This window comes from Rhododendron vialii, chromosome 6a, assembly GCF_030253575.1.
Source record: "Rhododendron vialii isolate Sample 1 chromosome 6a, ASM3025357v1".
Classification (NCBI taxonomy): Eukaryota; Viridiplantae; Streptophyta; class Magnoliopsida; order Ericales; family Ericaceae; genus Rhododendron; species Rhododendron vialii.
In genome coordinates this window covers 34,012,087-34,031,536 of record NC_080562.1, presented here as the reverse complement: position 1 = coordinate 34,031,536, position 19,450 = coordinate 34,012,087, and the positions used below count along the sequence as shown (strand labels likewise).

Here is a 19,450-nt window from a genome sequence, read left to right as displayed (position 1 = left end):
GAACTTATGGATGTCTTGTTTTGTTTAAATGGTATTGGAACTATAGAATTTTCGTTTTGTTCACATTTTGCCATTTAAATTTGAAAAAAATATAAATAAATAAATAAAATATATACATGGTGTGTCCCCTCGTGTCCCTATTTTTTTAAAATTCCCGTGTCCGTGTCCCCATTCTCTCTCTCTCTCTCTCTCTCTCTCTCTCTCTCTACCCTGCCTGGATTATCTCTCTATACCTACCTTACTTGGCTACATAAAAGTTGCAACCAAATGGTTCCTCATATTTGTAAACTTGGTTTACCTGTCGTCACAACTTTGAGATCAACTGCCACTTTTGTTGAAGAAAGAAAAGAATAAACTAGGAAAGGACATTAAACTCTTTATTCATAACATAAGGTTGTTATACACTAGTAGTATTAAACTTTTCACATCTTACAAGTACTAATCACTCCATACTGTAACCCACAAGGACCCAACAACTTGCTTTATACTCCAAGATTAGTCACACCCCAATAAAACCAACATCTTAAGTCCTGTTCTCTCTTTACATTGACTCTAATTTAAGCTGTTGCAATGGGACCCATAGTGACATTAGTTTCAATGGCTTTCATGGCTTCAAATCTTGGCTCCTTGGCCTGGAACTTCAGCCCTGCATACAGTTTCATGTAGTCGTCGAACACGAATTTTGGGTATGTTTCCTTTCCTTCCTCTGCTTGCTTCTCCACCAGTGCTGGTGCAGGATAGATCACAGCATCACTCCCTGGGTTGTAAAATGATGCTATTGACATCCGGTTTCCATCCGTTTGGGCGATGACTCGGTGGAGTATACTCTTGTATTTCCCATTGGTGATCACCTGCGTGTGTTTTTATAATACTTAAGATTGAAGTCCTCATTTATTTGCTACAGATTATGGACCAGTTGAAATCAAGGTTTTAGATATAGGCAGGTGCATATTGTTTATTTTGGCCTCTATGTACCATTGTGCCCTACTATACTGATGGGAATGAAAATTGCTTGTGTTTCGGCCAATTTGGGATACGTATGCCTTTATGGAAATTCACTATCCAATTCACAGTTTGTTGGTCAATTCAGATGCTCTAGGGTCTTTAGAAGTCTTTTTTGAGGCTTTCTTTTTTTATAAACAAGGCGACATGGGTTTCGGTTCCTGATCTGTATCGCTCAATATCTCCGTACCTTTACCGTAAATCCCAATTCCGCAATCTAAAGTTTTAAACCATGTTTGAAGTAAGACATCTTAGATCTCTTATTGTACCTCAAGTTGGTCACCAAGGTTGATGACAATTGAATGGCGCATCGGAGGAACGTCGATCCACTGGCCGTCCTTGAGGAGTTGGAGGCCGCTGACCTTGTCATCTTGGAAGAGCAAGATGATGCCGCCGGCATCAGTGTGGGCTCGGAGCCCCTTGATCAAATCTGGCTTGGGACATGGTGGGTAGTTGCTGACCTTGGTTCCAAAGTTAGGACCCTTTGCTCCATTGAAAGCATGCTTTAGGTAGCCTTTCTCTAGTCCCAGATTCTCACATAGCAAGTCTAGGAGCTCCTCTGCCAGTTTCTCCAATCTTTTTGCAAATTCCTTCATCACCTCCCTGCTCATTCACATAGATATACAAATCAGGATTAAAGCTGAGGGAGGGGAAGAGAGTAATTTTGCTTAGTTGGCCATCATTTATGGTCTGATACTTTGGATTGTCCAGGAGTTTTGGTTGACCAGGAGGGGAAATATCAAATATTACTCTGGCAACCTTAATATCTCCAATAGTGCTACAAGTTCATCAAAAGCAAAAAGTCTAGGAATTCAACTGTGTTTGGAGTTGTCCGATTATGTGGGCTTACGTGCATCAGATAGTTGTGTTTTAAAGTTGTGTTCCTAGCATTGCTCCAGTGTCATCAGCGAGCTTGCTGACCACTTATTTTGGGGGGAAAATTATGGGGTTTTTTTGTGTTGGTTTTTGGACATCTGATTTCTTGTACCTATATTCAGCTTCAAGGTCGGGTACTTCAGATATGTTGGACTGAGGGAGGTGGCGCAAGTAGAAGGTGCTCTCCCAGTCCATGTCAGTGACCTCTGCTTGGACACCCTCTAGAGCCTTGGTTGCCATCAGGTCCTTGAACCTCTCTTCCATGCACTTCTTGTAGTGCTCCTTTGTCAGCCTCTCCACAGTGTCCATAAACTCATGTGGAATTCCATGGTTCATCAACTGTACATAAAGTTAAAAACTCTTAAACCCATTTTTTGAAAAAACTTTACTTTAGAATTAGTTTAAGCTGGCCCGAGCATCCGGGAATAAAAAACGAAAAAACTTAAACTATGAAATGAAGGAAATTGGTAGCTTATAGAAACTAATAGTACCTCAAAGAATCCCCAGTTCTCACAAGCATCTTTGATGAGCTCCATTGTGGCTCCCCTTTCTTCACCGTTTAGTTTCTCCATGTTGATCACTGGGAAGTACTCCATTATTCTCTCTATATATGTCTGTATTTCTCACTGTATGCTGTTGTGTTTTGTTCTCCCACCTGTGAGTGAGAATGAATGAGTTTCTAGTGCAATTTATAGGGGTTTGATGAAGTGGTGAAGGGAAAAATAATAGTGGAAAGTTGGTGAAGGGATAGGATAGAAATTAAAGGGGTCAATTAGACTGTATCAGGACCCACCCAGTTTGTGTTCGGTCCCAACGCATGGCTAAGGTCATTGTGCCATGTTTTTTTTTTTCATATCTCTTGCCAGTTTACTCGCACGTCATTAAATTTGAGGGTCCAGTCTCACCGTTCATTTTCGGTGAGCTCAATTAAAATCGGAGCGAAATTTCGCATAAACTGATCTAGAGGAATTGATATCACATGAGATGTTTTGAATTTCAGATCTTAAAGGAAATATATGCTTAAGTCCCGGCCTGCCTTGAGTTGTCATGGTGCCTTGTTGAAATATCTCTTCCGTGGTAAGGACCCCACTGAGGTGGCTGGAAGGTCGCTTCTACTATTCTTTGCATTCTTGACCACAACTTCGTGGCTACTATTAAAAAAAAGACTTTAAATTTGATTTGCCCATATTGAAATTGTTTCTTTTTTGATTTTGAGTGTGATACGAGGGAAGTTGCTTCGTTGTTTCACAACCCAAACAGAATACACACCCAAGAGGAAAAAAACAGAAAAATTCGAATCGTTGAAGTTTCTTGGAGGCATTGATTACTCTAGAGGGATCCGACCTCTGGTGTAGGTCTCTTAGGTCCGTTGTCGTTGGGTTGCATTTCGCAGCGAGGCTCTTGGGCCTGCGTCAGTTGGGTTGGCTCCCACATCGGGAGTTTGGGTTTGTGTGTATGTGTTTAAAGGGTTCATTCTACCTTTCTCTAGTCAGCAATTACCTATGTGAGTTTGGTAGGTGAAATTACCCTCTTGCCCTCCCTAAAAAAAATTGATTACAAAAAAAGGAAAAGAAAGGAAAATTAAAAAAAAATTCCCTCCTATTGTTTGGTTGAAAGAAAAAGGGTGAAGAAAATAAAAATTTCAAATTGAGTGAATAATAAATTTTAAGTGAATAATAAATTTTACCTACTATTTTCCTCTCATTTTCTTTCTCTTTTATTTTCTTTTCCTTTCTATAAGTTCCAAACAGATTACTGTGATGATCTTCACTTTCTATTTTCACCATACTGTAGTTCGTATTTTTACTGTTCTTGTGCATTTGAATTTATGATGCGATGATTAGGGTTGTAAGCGAACCGAGCCATTCGCGAGCTCAGTAATGGCTCAACTCGAGGTGTTCGTGAACGAGCTCGAGCTAGTTTGTAGCTCGTTTGACAAACTAGCCGAGCTCGAGCTCTCTAAGGCTCGGGTCGATGATCCTTTTGTTATTTTTTTTTCATATATAAATGGAAAATGTTGTAGGGACAATGATACACCTACCGCGGCTCATCCACCGCACCGCCCACCGCACGCTTGCCGGGCCCATTCCGGCCACTGGACTGCCAATCCGAACCGACCAAAAATTCTAAAAAAAAAAACCGAGTGGGCCTTTGTGAGAATCAATGGCATCCGACGTGTGTAAGTGATCGATCCGAACTTCCAAAAATCAGATGATCCGAGCCATTAAAAAATGGAAGTTCGGATCGAGCACTTACACACTTCGGATGCCGTTGATTTTCGCGTAAGCCCACTCGGTTTTTTTTTAAAGAATTTTTGGACAGTTCGGATCGGCCGTTCGGTGGCCGGAGTGGGCCCGAAGAGCGTGCGGTGGACGGCGCGGTGGATGAGCCGCGATGGGTGTATCATTTCCGAATGTTGTAGATTCACATGAATAAAATGTAAAGAAAGGAGTGTGGACGGTGAAAAGAGAGTTTGCGAAAAATTTAATCGCATTTATGGAGTAAAAATGTGTTTGGTTTTGCCCCATGTCTTAATTGTGACATTGGATAAGGTTTTGTTTGTTCTTTTACTTGTGACTTACTAATTATTTTCTCAACTGTTGCTCTTCCAAAAAGAACCCCATAGTTTATTATTTTTACTATTTCGAAGCTTTTTTTTTTTTGAACAGATTATGAAGCTCATTATGATAAGTAATTTGCATAGAAGTAATTAATTTCTTGCAACAATATTAAATTTGTTACACATGTAGCGTTAACATAGTAGTTTACGCGTATCGAAACAGTAACTGACACGTCATTATTGATTGAGAAATTTCACAAATCTACCAACTTATAACAACCAAGTTTAAGTCAGGTAGGTACCACTTAACTTTGTTTAGCTTCATTAATCAGGTCTATTTCGGAAAAGGTGTTTCTTATCTATTGAAAAACCAGTCATACACAAAGTATTGATCAACTCTAAATGACCTAGCCAGAAAACCCAATGAAAAGCAAGTCCTCAATTATTAACAAGAGATAAATAATATATTCGATTTTTTCTTTCGAATGACATATCAGTTCACATCTCAATAAGATTAAGTTACTGCTGCATTTTCTAAAAAAAAATGTAGGGAAATTTGATTGTCTTCCCCTTTACCCTCGTCCAAGATTCGACGAAGTTTTCCAATAGTTTATTACGTTAATTTTGTTTTAGTCCAACAAAGTCAATTAGATACCATGATAAGTTTACATAAACTACAGTATTACTAATAAGTAATGATGCTAACTAAGGTTAAGTGATATAATTATCAAGAAAAAGAAAAGGTTAAGTGATATTTATCCGACATCAGTTGAAATTATCTGTCAACGATGATGTGACACTTGCTAATCGGGTAGACGTAAATCCCTATACTTCCGCTGAACGCATATACTCCATTCGTTCCTAAATAAGTGGCCGGCGCGCATACATGGACCTTACAAAAGATGCATGTTTTTTGTTTAAAAAATTAATTTTTTTTTCAAAATTTAATAGAACTTATTGTTATCTATTGATTGGTGAAAAAAATTAATTTTTTTTAATGAAACAAGTGCATCTTTTTAACAGTCTAAATTTACGCGCCGAATAATTATTTAGGGACAGAGGGAGTATGATTTAATCCCGCTCATCAAACGGGAATTTAATAGGGTTTCTTCTCGTTTACTTTCGTCTCTTCCTCTCATGCTTATAAACATGTGCGGACTAGTTTATGGTAGCGTGACAAGTACTACATATGGTATCAGATACGTAATGTATTATTTTAGAGAATAAATTCTTTACACCGTCGGAGTAAACATTTGTTTTTTCCAAATCAATTGCGTTGCGCCACGTCGCCATATTTTATTAATTGGAACCACTGTTTTAATACGTGTCGAAATGCAATTGATTTGGATAAAACAAATATTTACACCGGAGGAGGTGTAAAGAATTTATTCTCATTTTTTTAAACAAGAGAATTCCTTGTATCATTTGCAAATAATTTGACATCAAAAGACTATTATAATCTCTATATTTATATTCTTGACCAAACAAACTGGATAAGTGTGTTCGATTCCTTAATAATATGACAGTTCCTAAAAAATAAGTTTTGCACGACTCCTTCGGATAATTGTTTAATCTGAGATTTTTTTGTTAGGAATAAAATTGTGATCACCCATGAGATGCTTAGTTAGCAGTTTTTTTTTTTATTTTGTTCTGTTTTTTTCTCATTTGTCCATGTCGAAAAAATGGAAAGTCTACAATACATACCTCTTAAAATGATGTATCATATGCACCTATTTTATGATTTATACATAACATTTTAGCGTGTTTTTGTAACATTTGTTCTAGAATTCATAACTTTTCAGCAGTATGATTCGTAACATTTTCATTATAATTCATAACATTTTGGTGTATCTCGTAACCTTTATACGATTCGTAATTTTTTAGCAATACGATTCGTAACATTTTCTCTATAATTCATAACATTTTAGGGGTACATATGATATACATTCAAATAAATTGTGTGTATTGTAACCCTTTTCCGAAAAAAATGTCTTTAAGTACAGCTTTTGATCGATTAAAATAACGTGGTTCGGACATCTGAGTTGTAAAAAAAATAATTTACTGCAGCTTTACCGTGATTGCTTTACATTATATGGGTGGAAGTGAAAAGAGAAAAGGAGAAGGGGTTGTGAGTTTTACTGGTTGGGGGCCCAATGAAGAAGACAGCTTTGGACCAATAGGGGACTAATGTGAATGGAATTATAGGGTTTTTTCATTTTGATAACTAGATGTCTAGATCAGCTTATGCTTACTTCGACTAATGCCGGGGCACTGAAGTCAATGATCGAACAAATCTCCAGTTGTCCCTATGGTTTGAAATAATTGGCCTTTGCGGGATCCAAACTTGCGATCATCTTGAGGAATAAGCTTTTTAATTGCTTTCTCATGTCCACTTGGCCAAATTCCTTCGGGTTTCTATGTTTGTTAGGTGCATTTGGAATTTTTGTTGGTTATTTACTTATATAACCCGTTGGTTCTAAACTCGAGTTTTTTCTTTGACCAGAGTTGGAAGGCTATAGAGGGTTTTGCACAGCCAGTTTAGGTATGGGATGTTTAAGAAAGGAAATGAGTTTTGAACATTGAATTTTATTTGGAAATAGGAATTTCAATTTGTCTTCTTTTACAGTAGGTTGACCAGAGAATAAGGTCATCATTTCATATGAAAAATGGTTTGTGCACCATCCGAGTCATCCGTTTGGTAATCCGACAATCTAAATCTCATCTCGGCAATAAACAGTTCGGATGCTAACACGGTGGAGATGAGATTTGAACCATTGAATTGCCGAACGGATGTATCGAACGTGCTGTGCACCACCTACACAACACAATCCCCGGTTCGGAAGTTATGATCTAAAATTCATTTCTGTGCGCCACTACTTTTTCTGGAATCGTCCATGGTGAAGAAATGCCAAACTGAAGTTGCCAATACTACTCCATACTTTTTAAAGGTTCATTGGAAAAAATATGTCTGTTAGCTGTTTTTTGTATTTTATTTTGTTCTGTTCTTTTCTCATTTGTCCGTGTTGGAAAAAAAATATGTCTGTTCGTGCAACTTTTGATTTTCAAAAATTAATCGACGTATGTTGTTCCAGACACTTGAATTATAAAAATAATAATTTACTGCAGCTCCACCGTGATTGCTTTACGCCTTTACATTTTTATAGGTGGAAGTGAAAAGAGAAAAGGAGAAGGGGTTGTGAGTTTTACTGGTTGGGGGCCCAATGAAAGAAGACAGCTTTGGACCAATGTTGGACTAAGCGAAAAAAAAAATGATATTGGCAATAATGTGAATGGAATTATAGGGTTTTTCCCTTATGATAACTAGAGATGTTTAGGCCAGTTTGTGCTTATTTGACTAATTGCAGAGCACTGAAGTCAAAGACCGAACAAACCTCTAGTTGTCCTCAAGATTTGAAATGTTTGGCATTTGCGGGATCCAAACTTGCGATCATCTTGAGTAACAAGCTTTTTAGGCCCCGTTTCAGAAACCATCTTAAAAAATAAGCAGTTGATTTCATATTTTCAAACTCAAAAATAATATAAATGAAAAATAATTTTTCAATTTTTTTTGCATTGTATAAAAGATCTTAATGAAATCTTTCAAATAAGATCCATATTGCATATTTTTAGATTTTAATAAATCCATAACTTTTGAGCTTGAAATTGCCTTCTAATAAGGGCTTTTTTTGCGTTCTGGAACTGGTTTTAATTGCTTTCTCATACCCACTTGGCCAAATTCCTTCGGATTTCTATGTTTGTTAGGTGCATTTGGTATTTTTGTTGGTAATTTAAATATAACCCGTTGGTTCTAAACTCGAGTTTTTTCTTTTACCCAGAGTTGGAAGCCTATAGAGGGTTTTGCACAGCCAGTTTAGGTATGGGATGTTTATGAAGGGAAATGAGTTTTGAACATTGAATTTTATTTGGAAATAGGAATTTCAATTTGTCTTCTTTTACGGTAGATTGACCAGAGAATAAGGTCATCATTTCATATGAAAAATAGTGTTGTGCACCATCTGAGTCGTCCGTTCGGTAATCCAACGATCTAAATCTCATCTCGACAATAAACAACTCGGATGCTAACACTATAGAGATGAAATATGAACCATTGAATTGCCGAACGGACGGCTCGAACGTGCTGTGCACCACCTACACAACACTATCCCCGATTCGAAAATTATGATCTACAGTAAAATTCATTTCTGTGCGCCACTACTTTTTGTGGAATCGTCCATGGTGAAGAAATGCCAAACTGAAGTTGCCAATACTTGCATACTTTTGAAGGTACATTGGATTGACCAATCACATGCCTTTTTCTTCTTTTTCCTTTTTGGGTGCATGAAACACACATTGCCTTGTTTTTCACTCAAGTAATCCTTTTATGGTGGTAGACACTGTAAGCATGATGATCTTGCTTTCCTTTCTTTTTCAATCTTTTCGTTTCTTGTCTTCACATGCTTTTGAGTTTACAACTAGGTTTCCTTTTGTAAAATCCAAGTCAGTGTCAATAATCTTGAAGGATTTTGTTTAATGGGTGTTTCAAGGACACTTGATCATGTGTTCCTTTTGTAAAATAGTACTAGTAGTTTCATATACTTCAATTATTATTTTTTGCTCGACGGGTAGGAGTACTGATCGGGACAGCTTACGCGCATCTCGACTATTTCCTATATCCTGTCCGGTCAAAGACAGACCATCCACGCCGAGACTAGGAGATTCATAAAAGATTTTTCTCCTACAGCCTGGCCCAATTAGAGGTTGCCAAATTTTGAAACCCAGAAAGTTTGGGTTTATAACTCATCCGTGTTGGCATGTTGCCATATGGGGGTTGCATATAGTACTTGTTAATGCGTGTTTAGAGAGATAGAAAGAGTGTGTTATCATCCAAACGTACTACAGTTGTTTATGCTTTATTAGAGCAAACAAGAAATGGCTTAATTATCACAAAAACAAATTAACAGAGGAAGCCAAGTAGAATAGACAGTAAATTACAGAAAATTAGTGTCCATAGACCACGAGTATTATGGATCAAATGTTGGACTTGTAATCCTAATTTTCCATTTCTTTCATTTTTCCATTCATATTAATTGTTGTAGAAACAAATTTCCACTCGTCCTCTTCTTTCTAAGTTTTTGGTCGATTTGTCCAATTTTTGTAAACGAATTGGACGAATACTCACTTTTTGAAATGTTTTGTAAAAATAGTCCATCGCGATTTTTTTTACAGAGCTTGCGTGGCAACAAAATCCACTACATCATGCATTTTGAAAATGTGCGATGGACGATGGACTATAGTCCATTGACAGACCTAGGTCACACCTTGTGGAAGAACCACTACGATTTCTAAGACGTGTGGATCTAGAAATTGTTACGGGGTAATGCAGAATGTCCTCTGCCAGTTTGCACGATAGTTAAAGACGTGTGGATCTAGAAATTTTAGGGAACCAAGGATCTATCTTGCTGTGCCTCAAAGCGTATAAGGCTGTTGTGCCTCAAGACATATAAGGTTGTTGTGCTTATTAAATGGGCATCGTCCTGAATCAAAAAGACGCGATCTAAATTGTTCACTTTGTAAAAGTTCATCGCGAAGAACAATTATTGGAAACGTCAAGTTGATCGAACGTTGATAACCTAGTCAATAAATCACTCTTTTGGGCTCGATTTTTCGGGGACATCAATAATTAATAATCCGTACGTAGATAGGAGTATGTATCTGTTGGATTAAGGTCGAAGGAAGATTAGGAAGCCTTTTTGTTTTCTATTTTTTTTTCCCACATTTATATTTTTCACCCATCCCACTTTGTTTTCTATTTTTATATGCCTTTTTGTTTCGGTGTTTTTCGTCTTGTACCCTTAATCAATCAATCAATAGTACTAAGCAAATGTGTTTTGGCCTTCAAAACATCTAAACCTTCAATTCTAATTTTCTAGATTTTAAAAAATAAATTTTGAAAGAGAGAGAAACGTGGGGAGGAGAGAGAGAGAAACGTGGGGAGGGACTAGGGAGAGACGTGGGGAGGGGGTGTGAATATGGAGGAAAAATTATTATATGTCTCTGGAGCACAGTCACGTGATGCCCCATACTCATTCTCCACCATACACATCTTTCAGGGCATAGAATTTGAATAATGCCAGCGTACATCGAACACGGAACAGGAAAAAAATTGAATCATCTTTTTTATCAAATACTGTTGTGTCCGTCCGTTTGATACGAGGGGGCAAAAAAACACCAATATTTTTTTTTTCCGTCCCATCCAACGAACGGGCACAATGCTTGTACTTAATACGCAACAGTTGTGGTTGGTTGTTCCAAACTACGGGAAAAAAAAATTCTTTGGAGTCAAAAAACATTTCCTTTCTTTCTTGATGAACAAAAAAATACAGCCTTAAAATTCAACAAATTGGACTAAAATTAGGTCTTCTAAACAGGAGTGTCAAATTTCGCCTAACAAATTGAGTGAATTATACGCCATGCATCCTTAAGGAAAAGTAGTAGTAAAAATAGAAATTATGGGGTCTTCGGATGCACTGAATCGAACATGGGTCTGTTATTGTAACTTATTATCCACCGATATTAAGCTCGAGTTGGTGGAACAATATCGATCTGCTTTTGTAACTTGTTATTCACTAACATGCAGATTGAAAAAAAAAATGGAAAAAAAAAATCTGAATAATTGAATTTTTTTTTTCTTCTTTTTGTCATATGATACGATATTACTAGTATGTTGGTAGAGTTAGATTACGGCAGACCAACATTGTTCCATCGACTTTGAACCTGAAACCTCACTAGGGGTTTTCAAGAAAACCGTCCGAGCCGTAAAACCGGTCTGATCCAGATTGCTGTCCTATTTGGTCCGATTCTACGGTTTTACGGTCAGGTTATGGCTCCAAAAAAATAAGAACCATTAATTTTGATTTGGTTATTGGTTCTCAATTAATGAACGGTGGTTAAAACCGAATCAAACCGTTTAAAACTAAGATAAGTATAGAAATACATATGCGTGTGTAATTAAATATATTAATTGAATTTGGTAGTTAATCTTTTCTTTGCTAAACTTAATTTTTTTAGAGATGAAATCTCATTTGTTAGAAAAACTTTTATTTTCTTCCTTTATTTTCTATTCCAGCAGATTATCTTCCTATTTCTTTAATTTTATGAGTTCATATTTTATGAATAAGTGTTTGGATGTTAATTGGATATAACCGGAACCGAACCAAAATCGGATCGGTCTTGCGGTTTGGTTCTGATTAGGTTCCATGCATATATTGGTTAGGCTCTAGTTCTTAATTTTCTAGAACCGTTTAAAATGATTCAGTTACTGATTTTCTGAGAACCGAACCAATCCGAATCGTTTACGCCCCTAAACCTCACGCACTGACACCTATAAAAAAACGTGACACTCACAATCGCTCGATCTACAGCTCGAGTCTGAATAGTTGACTTGACGATAGCACCCTTCTTTCTTTTTGGAATGTTGAACCCGGTCTGTCACGCAGCCTCGGGGGACCACGGCTCCATTTATTTGATTTCTCCCTACAAATCATTTGATCAACCCCGACAAAAAACGAGTCAAATTTTGGAAAATTTATGGATGGTCTAGAATCTAGAAAGATAACCCACCTCCGCCCGGGAATGCAGCCAAGCACTTTTGCGCGGATTCTGTATGGCCGATCCGGCTGTTCATATCGGCAATTGAAGGCTCGGGTGTTAATCGAGTAATAGACGATTCAAATTTGTATGTGCTTTGGTTCAATCCGAGTTGTCCGTGTCGCGATAAACGATCGGATCAATCACTCGATACCGCTTTGCTAGGAGATACTTGGCAGCATATTTTCTCTAATTAGATTTCCTCTTTAAGATGACGTCTTCTCAGTTCTCAATTGTAAGATCTCCAATTGTAATTGGTTATCCTTTCTCTGTCGTGGGCAGAGGTGTCACGGTCTTCATTTATACAGTTCACCAAATTCTGTGGGGTGGACAGGGACACTATTTGCAAGACTTTTGACCAAAACTTTTTGGGTGGGCGGGGCTAATTTATATTTGTGACTTTTGTCAATTTAGATGTTTTTTTCTTAATCTTTATAAGTTTCGGGTTAAATTTTTACATCAAAATTTTCGTCTCGACAAGAAAAATAAAAAAATAAAAAATATAAATCAAAATTGAAAAAAGTTCATGAGACGACGGGAAAAATTCATTTTAGCTAGTGATACATTAACTTTTTTAGCGTTTTGTGGGTCTTTGGCTTTAAAAATAGTGATGGAGATAGGAACTCCCCGACCTGAGTACAAGAGAGGAATACTCCCTCTGTCCCAGTTTGTTCGTCCAATTTCGTCATACGTGTCGTTTAAAAAATTGTCTAATTGAAATCTATCAAATAAGATCCATATTGCATATAAAAAACATTATAAATTGAAACATATAGACAATTTTGTAAGAGGTCCCAAATAGTGAAAAGGGACAAACAAATCGGAACGGAGGGAGTAGTATTTAAGTGCTCAGCTTGCGTCACTGTACTCGTTTCCCCTCGTTTTTTTTCCTCTACGTAGTTGACCGTCGTTAGTATAATCTTTATAATTAAACTCGTCTCTGCAGGAAAAAATTAAACTCGTCTCTGCAGGAAAATGCTCTGCAGCATCCCCTCACCTTGATTTTGTCCCTCATTATATTTCCTCTTTTAGAAGTTTTCTCAATTGTAATTGGTTCTCCTTTCTCGTCGTGAGCAGAGATGTCACGGTCTTCATTTATATATTTCACCAAATTTTGTGCCGTCGATAAGGGAAACACATATTTGCAAGACTTTTGACCAAAATTTTTAGGGTGGGTGGGGCTAATTTACCGCGATTTCCTATTTGTAAGAATAATTTGCAGGGAACCACGTAAAGAAAAATGCATTTGGGTCTATTTCGGATCCCATAAAAATTTAAAAAAATATTCATAAATTTTTGAATTTTATTTTATGGAGCCCTGTAAAAAATCAGCTCCAATGGACATCAATAAGTAATATAGACCAAAATCGAAAAAATTTCATATGAGACGACAGGAAAAGATCATTTTAGTTAGTGAAATACTAACTTTTTTAGCATTTTGTGGCTCTTCGGCTTTAAAATTAACGATGGAAGAGAGGAACTCCCCGACCTGAGTACATGAGAGGAATAGCATTTAAGTGCTCAGCTTGCTTCACTGCCCTCGTTTCCCCTCGTATTTTTTACTTTGCGTAGTTGACCGTCGTTAGCATGATCTTTATAATTAAACTCGTCTTAAATTCTGAATATTAAAAAGTAAAGACAAAAAATTTTTATCGTGAGAATAATTCTTCATTTCGTATTATACATTACCAAAGAGAGTGTGTGTAACGACTAATGAGTATCTCACTTATAAAAGGCCATAATATACAATTTCCACAAAACCACGATCGATTTTTGAAGATTTTTTTTTTTTTTTGATAGGCAGATTTTTGAAGATTTATAAGTAATTGTTAGTGACTGAATAAGAACCGTTAATTTTGAATGGTGGTTAAAAGTAGGAGAGGGAACACTGAGCTCACTTATTCATGACATAAGCTAATTAAATAATTTTGGTACACAACTAGTAATTACACCCCATAGCACTATTGCAAAAACCTAGTCATTTGACAGCATGGTGCATCATCCTATATGCATAGGCTTTTACACCTCTTATGTGGTATTTCCTTTTGATAAGTGAAGCAAAATCCAACTTCTCAAAGTCCAATGCCTGGGAGAGGAAAGTCTCAATTCACAATCTCACAATATGATATTGCATGTTGGCTATTTGAATATACTGTTGTTCATTGGAGTTTCCTGGCAATTTATCTCCTTTGATGGACTGAGCAAAATGACACAGGAACATTTCAAGGAGAATTTGACCTCTACTGTAAGATTTTTATTAATCCATCAAAATGTTGTTATTTTACGTGGTTTTGCGGCAGCGTTGATCTTTGTGGGAGGACTCCAGTTAAAATTTGCAAGTCAGAACAAGGTTTGATCTTTTTCCTTTGTTCAACTTTTATATTGTGATTCCTTTAACTGATTGCTCCACTTTAGTAATTCGATGCTCAGTTGAACTGTAATGAAAAAGCTATAAGCTATGAAGCACCGACACCTCTAGGGGTCGACGTTTCACAGTATCTGGACACGGGGACACGTATGGGACACGCCACGTGGCTTGTCCCATAATTTAATATAAATTTTTGAGGCGGACACAGGACACCGATGGGGACGCAGCTGAGGACACCGATGGGGACACGGCGGGAGTCAAACTGTAATTTTTTTAGAAAATTTGGGGTCAAACTGTAATTTTTTAAAATTTTGGTTGTCAAACTGTAATTTCTTTTACAAAAATCAGGAATTAAACTGTAATTTTTCAATAAGGTTGTATTGAACTTATGGATGTCTTGTTTTGTTTAAATGGTATTGGAACTATGGAATTTTCGTTTTGTTCACATTTTGCTATTTAAATTTTAAAAAAATATAAATAAATAAAATATACACATGGTGTGTCCCCGTGTCCGTGTCCCCATTTTTTTAGAATTCCTGTGTCCTGTGTCCGTGTCCCCATTCTCTCTCTCTCTCTCTCTCTCTCTCTCTCTCTCTCTCTCTCTACCCTGCCTGGATTATCTCTCTATACCTACCTTACTTGGCTACATAAAAGTTGCAACCAAATGGTTCCTCATATTTGTAAACTTGGTTTACCTGTCGTCACAACTTTGAGATCAACTGCCACTTTTGTTGAAGAAAGAAAAGAATAAACTAGGAAAGGACATTAAACTCTTTATTCATAACATAAGGTTGTTATACACTAGTAGTATTAAACTTTTCACATCTTACAAGTACTAATCACTCCATACAGTAACCCACAAGGACCCAACAACTTGCTTTATACTCCAAGATTAGTCACACCCCAATAAAACCAACATCTTAAGTCCTGTTCTCTCTTTACATTGACTCTAATTTAAGCTGTTGCAATGGGACCCATAGTGACATTAGTTTCAATGGCTTTCATGGCTTCAAATCTTGGCTCCTTGGCCTGGAACTTCAGCCCTGCATACAGTTTCATGTAGTCGTCGAACACGAATTTTGGGTATGTTTCCTTTCCTTCCTCTGCTTGTTTCTCCACCAGTGCTGGTGCAGGATAGATCACAGCATCACTCCCTGGGTTGTAAAATGATGCTATTGACATCCGATTTCCATCCGTTTGGGCGATGACTCGGTGGAGTATACTCTTGTATTTCCCATTGGTGATCACCTGCGTGTGTTTTTGTAATACTTAAGATTGAAGTCCTCATTTATTTGCTAAAGATTATGGACCAGTTGAAATCAAGGTTTTAGATATAGGCAGGTGCATATTGTTTATTTTGGCCTCTATGTACCATTGTGCCCTACTATACTGATGGGAATGAAAATTGCTTGTGTTTCGGCCAATTTGGGATACGTATGCCTTTATGGAAATTCACTATCCAATTCACAGTTTATTGGTCAATTCAGATGCTCTAGGGTCTTTAGAAGTCTTTTTTGAGGCTTTTTTTTTTTTATAAACAAGGCGACATGGGTTTCGGTTCCTGATCTGTATCGCTCAATATCTCAGTACCTTTACCGTAAATCCCAATTCCGCAATCTAAAGTTTTAAACCATGTTTGAAGTAAGACATCTTAGATCTCTTATTGTACCTCAAGTTGGTCACCAAGGTTGATGACAATTGAATGGCGCATCGGAGGAACGTCGATCCACTGGCCGTCCTTGAGGAGTTGGAGGCCGCTGACCTTGTCATCTTGGAAGAGCAAGATGATGCCGCCGGCATCAGTGTGGGCTCGGAGCCCCTTGATCAAATCTGGCTTGGGACATGGTGGGTAGTTGCTGACCTTGGTTCCAAAGTTAGGACCCTTTGCTCCATTGAAAGCCTGCTTTAGGTAGCCTTTCTCTAGTCCCAGATTCTCACATAGCAAGTCTAGGAGCTCCTCTGCCAGTTTCTCCAATCTTTTTGCAAATTCCTTCATCACCTCCCTGCTCATTCACATAGATATACAAATCAGGATTAAAGCTGAGGGAGGGGAAGAGAGCAATTTTGCTTAGTTGGCCATCATTTATGGTCTGATACTTTGGATTGTCCAGGAGTTTTGGTTGACCAGGAGGGGAAATATCAAATATTACTCTGGCAACCTTAATATCTCCAATAGTGCTACAAGTTCATCAAAAGCAAAAAGTCTAGGAATACAACTGTGTTTGGAGGTGTCCGATTATGTGGGCTTACGTGCATCAGATAGTTGTGTTTTAAAGTTGTGTTCCTAGTATTGCTCCAGTGTCATCAGCGAGCTTGCTGACCACTTATTTTGGGGGGGAAATTATGGGGTTTTTTTGTGTTGGTTTTTGGACATCTGATTTTTTGCACCTATATTCATCTTCAAGGTCGGGTACTTCCGATATGTTGGACTGAGGGAGGTGGCGCAAGTAGAAGGTGCTCTCCCAGTCCATGTCAGTGACCTCTGCTTGGACACCCTCTAGAGCCTTGGTTGCCATCAGGTCCTTGAACCTCTCTTCCATGCACTTCTTGTAGTGCTCCTTTGTCAGCCTCTCCACAGTGTCCATAAACTCATGTGGAATTCCATGGTTCATCAACTGTACATAAAGTTAAAAACTCTTAAACTCATTTTTTGAAAAAACTTTACTTTAGAATTAGTTTAAGCTGGCCCGAGCATCCGGGAATAAAAAACGAAAAAACTTAAACTATGAAATGAAGGAAATTGGTAGCTTATAGAAACTAATAGTACCTCAAAGAATCCCCAGTTCTCACAAGCATCTTTGATGAGCTCCATTGTGGCTCCCCTTTCTTCACCGTTTAGTTTCTCCATGTTGATCACTGGGAAGTACTCCATTATTCTCTGTATATATGTCTGTATCTCTCACTGTATGCTGTTGTGTTTTGTTCTCCCACCTGTGAGTGAGAATGAATGAGTTTCTAGTGCAATTTATAGGGGTTTGATGAAGTGGTGAAGGGAAAAATAATAGTGGAAAGTTGGTGAAGGGATAGGATAGAAATTAAAGGGGTCAATTAGACTGTATCAGGACCCACCCAGTTTGTGTTCGGTCCCAACGCATGGCTAAGGTCATTGTGCCATGTTTTTTTTTCCATATCTCTTGCCAGTTTACTCGCACGTCATTAAATTTGAGGATCCAGTCTCACCGTTCATTTTCGGTGAGCTCAATTAAAACCGGAGCGAAATTTCGCATAAACTGATCTAGAGGAATTGATATCACATGAGAAGTTTTGAATTTCAGATCTTAGAGGAAACATATGCTTAAGTCCCGGCCTGCCTTGAGTTGTCATGGTGCCTTGTTGAAATATCTCTTCCGTGGTAAGGACCCCACTGAGGTGGCTGGAAGGTCGCTTCTACTATTCTTTGCATTCTTGACCACAACTTCGTGGCTACTATTAAAAAAAAGACTTTAAATTTGATTTGCCCATATTGAAATTGTTTCTTTTTTGATTTTGAGTGTGATACGAGGGAAGTTGCTTCGTTGTTTCACAACCCAAACAGAATACACACCCAAGAGGAAAAAAACAGAAAAATTCGAATCGTTGAAGTTTCTTGGAGACATTGATTACTCTAGAGGGATCCGACCTCTGGTGTAGGTCTCTTGGGTCCGCTGTCGTTGTGCTGCATTTCGCGGCGAGGCTCTTGGGCCTGCGTCAGTTGGGCTGGCTCCCACATTGGGAGTTTGGGTTTGTGTGTATGTGTTTAAAGGGTTTACTCTACCTCTCTCTAGTCAGCAATTACCTAGGTGAGTTTGGTAGGTGAAATTACCCTCTTGCCCTCCCTAAAAAAAAATTGATTACAAAAAAAGGAAAAGAAAGGAAAATTAAAAAAAATTCCCTCCTATTGTTTGGTTGAAAGAAAAAGAGTGAAGAAAATAAAATTTTCAAATTGAGTGAATAATAAATTTTACCTACTATTTTCCTCTCATTTTCTTTCTCTGTTATTTTCTTTTCCTTTCTATAAGTTCCAAACAGATTACTGTGATGATTTTCACTTTCTATTTTCACCATACTGTAGTTCGTATTTTTACTGTTCTTGTGCATTTGAATTTATGATACAATGATTAGGGTTGTAAGCGAACCGAGCCATTCGCGAGCTCAGTAATGGCTCAACTCGAGGTGTTCGTGAACGAGCTCGAGCTAGTTTGTAGCTCGTTTGACAAACTAGCCGAGCTCGAGATCTCTAAGGCTCGAGTCGATGATCCTTTTGTTATTTTTTTTTCATATATAAATGGAAAATGTTGTAGGGACAATGATACACCCACCGTGGCTCATCCACCGCGCCGCCCACCGCACGCTTGCCGGGCCCATTCCAGCCACTGGACAGCCAATCCGAACCGACCAAAAATTCTATAAAAAAAAACCGAGTGGGCCTTTGTGAGAATCAATGGCATCCGACGTGTGTAAGTGATCGATCCGAACTTCCAAAAATCAGATCATCCGAGCCATTAAAAAATGGAAGTTCGGATTGAGCACTTACACACTTCGGATGCCGTTGATTTTCGCGTAAGCCCACTCGATTTTTTTTTTTAAAAATTTTTGGACAGTTCGGATCGGCCGTTCGGTGGCCGGAGTGGACCCGAAGAGCGTGCGGTGGGCGGCGCGGTGGATGAGCCGCGGTGGGTGTATCATTTCCGAATGTTGTAGATTCACATGAATAAAATGTAAAGAAAAGAGTGTGGACGGTGAAAAGAGAGTTTGCGAAAAATTTAATCGCATTTATGGAGTAAAAATGTGTTTGGTTTTGCCCCATGTCTTAATTGTGACATTGGATAAGGTTTTGTTTGTTCTTTTACTTGTGACTTACTAATTATTTTCTCAACTGTTGCTCTTCCAAAAAGAACCCCATAGTTTATTATTTTTACTATTTCGAAGCTCTTTTTTTTTTTGAACAGATTATGAAGCTCATTATGATAAGTAATTTGCATAGAAGTAATTAATTTCTTGCAACAATATTAAATTTG

The 19,450-nt window shown here is 37.8% G+C and overlaps 2 protein-coding genes across 2 annotated transcripts; both read right to left on the bottom strand.

Moving 5' to 3' along the window:
* Window positions 1–351: 351 nt before the first annotated feature.
* Window positions 352–2,537, bottom strand: LOC131330729 (1-aminocyclopropane-1-carboxylate oxidase 1-like). The gene is made up of 4 exons (XM_058364410.1): window positions 2,370–2,537; window positions 1,991–2,217; window positions 1,272–1,605; window positions 352–851 (listed from the first exon to the last, which is right to left on the bottom strand). Exons 1-4 carry the CDS (start codon window positions 2,472–2,474, stop codon window positions 558–560), a joined length of 960 nt encoding a protein of 319 aa, XP_058220393.1. The 5' UTR covers window positions 2,475–2,537; the 3' UTR covers window positions 352–557.
* Window positions 2,538–15,201: 12,664 nt separating this feature from the next.
* On the bottom strand, window positions 15,202–17,454 carry LOC131330728 (1-aminocyclopropane-1-carboxylate oxidase 1). The gene is made up of 4 exons (XM_058364409.1): window positions 17,221–17,454; window positions 16,842–17,068; window positions 16,123–16,456; window positions 15,202–15,701 (listed from the first exon to the last, which is right to left on the bottom strand). The coding sequence occupies exons 1-4, from the start codon at window positions 17,323–17,325 to the stop codon at window positions 15,408–15,410; spliced, it is 960 nt and encodes a 319-aa protein (XP_058220392.1). The 5' UTR covers window positions 17,326–17,454; the 3' UTR covers window positions 15,202–15,407.
* Window positions 17,455–19,450: the final 1,996 nt, after the last annotated feature.

Excerpts from the sequence above, each read along its gene's own strand:
- LOC131330728 (XM_058364409.1), bottom strand. The coding sequence starts at position 17,325 with ATGGAGTACTTCCCAGTGATCAACATGGAGAAACTAAACGGTGAAGAA. Across the intron at positions 17,069-17,220 it reads AGAACTGGGGATTCTTTGAG|TTGATGAACCATGGAATTCC; the intron begins GTACTATTAGTT and ends CTTTATGTACAG. Across the intron at positions 15,702-16,122 it reads ACCTTGGTGACCAACTTGAG|GTGATCACCAATGGGAAATA; the intron begins GTACAATAAGAG and ends AAACACACGCAG.
- LOC131330729 (XM_058364410.1), bottom strand. The coding sequence starts at position 2,474 with ATGGAGTACTTCCCAGTGATCAACATGGAGAAACTAAACGGTGAAGAA. Across the intron at positions 2,218-2,369 it reads AGAACTGGGGATTCTTTGAG|TTGATGAACCATGGAATTCC; the intron begins GTACTATTAGTT and ends CTTTATGTACAG. Across the intron at positions 852-1,271 it reads ACCTTGGTGACCAACTTGAG|GTGATCACCAATGGGAAATA; the intron begins GTACAATAAGAG and ends AAACACACGCAG.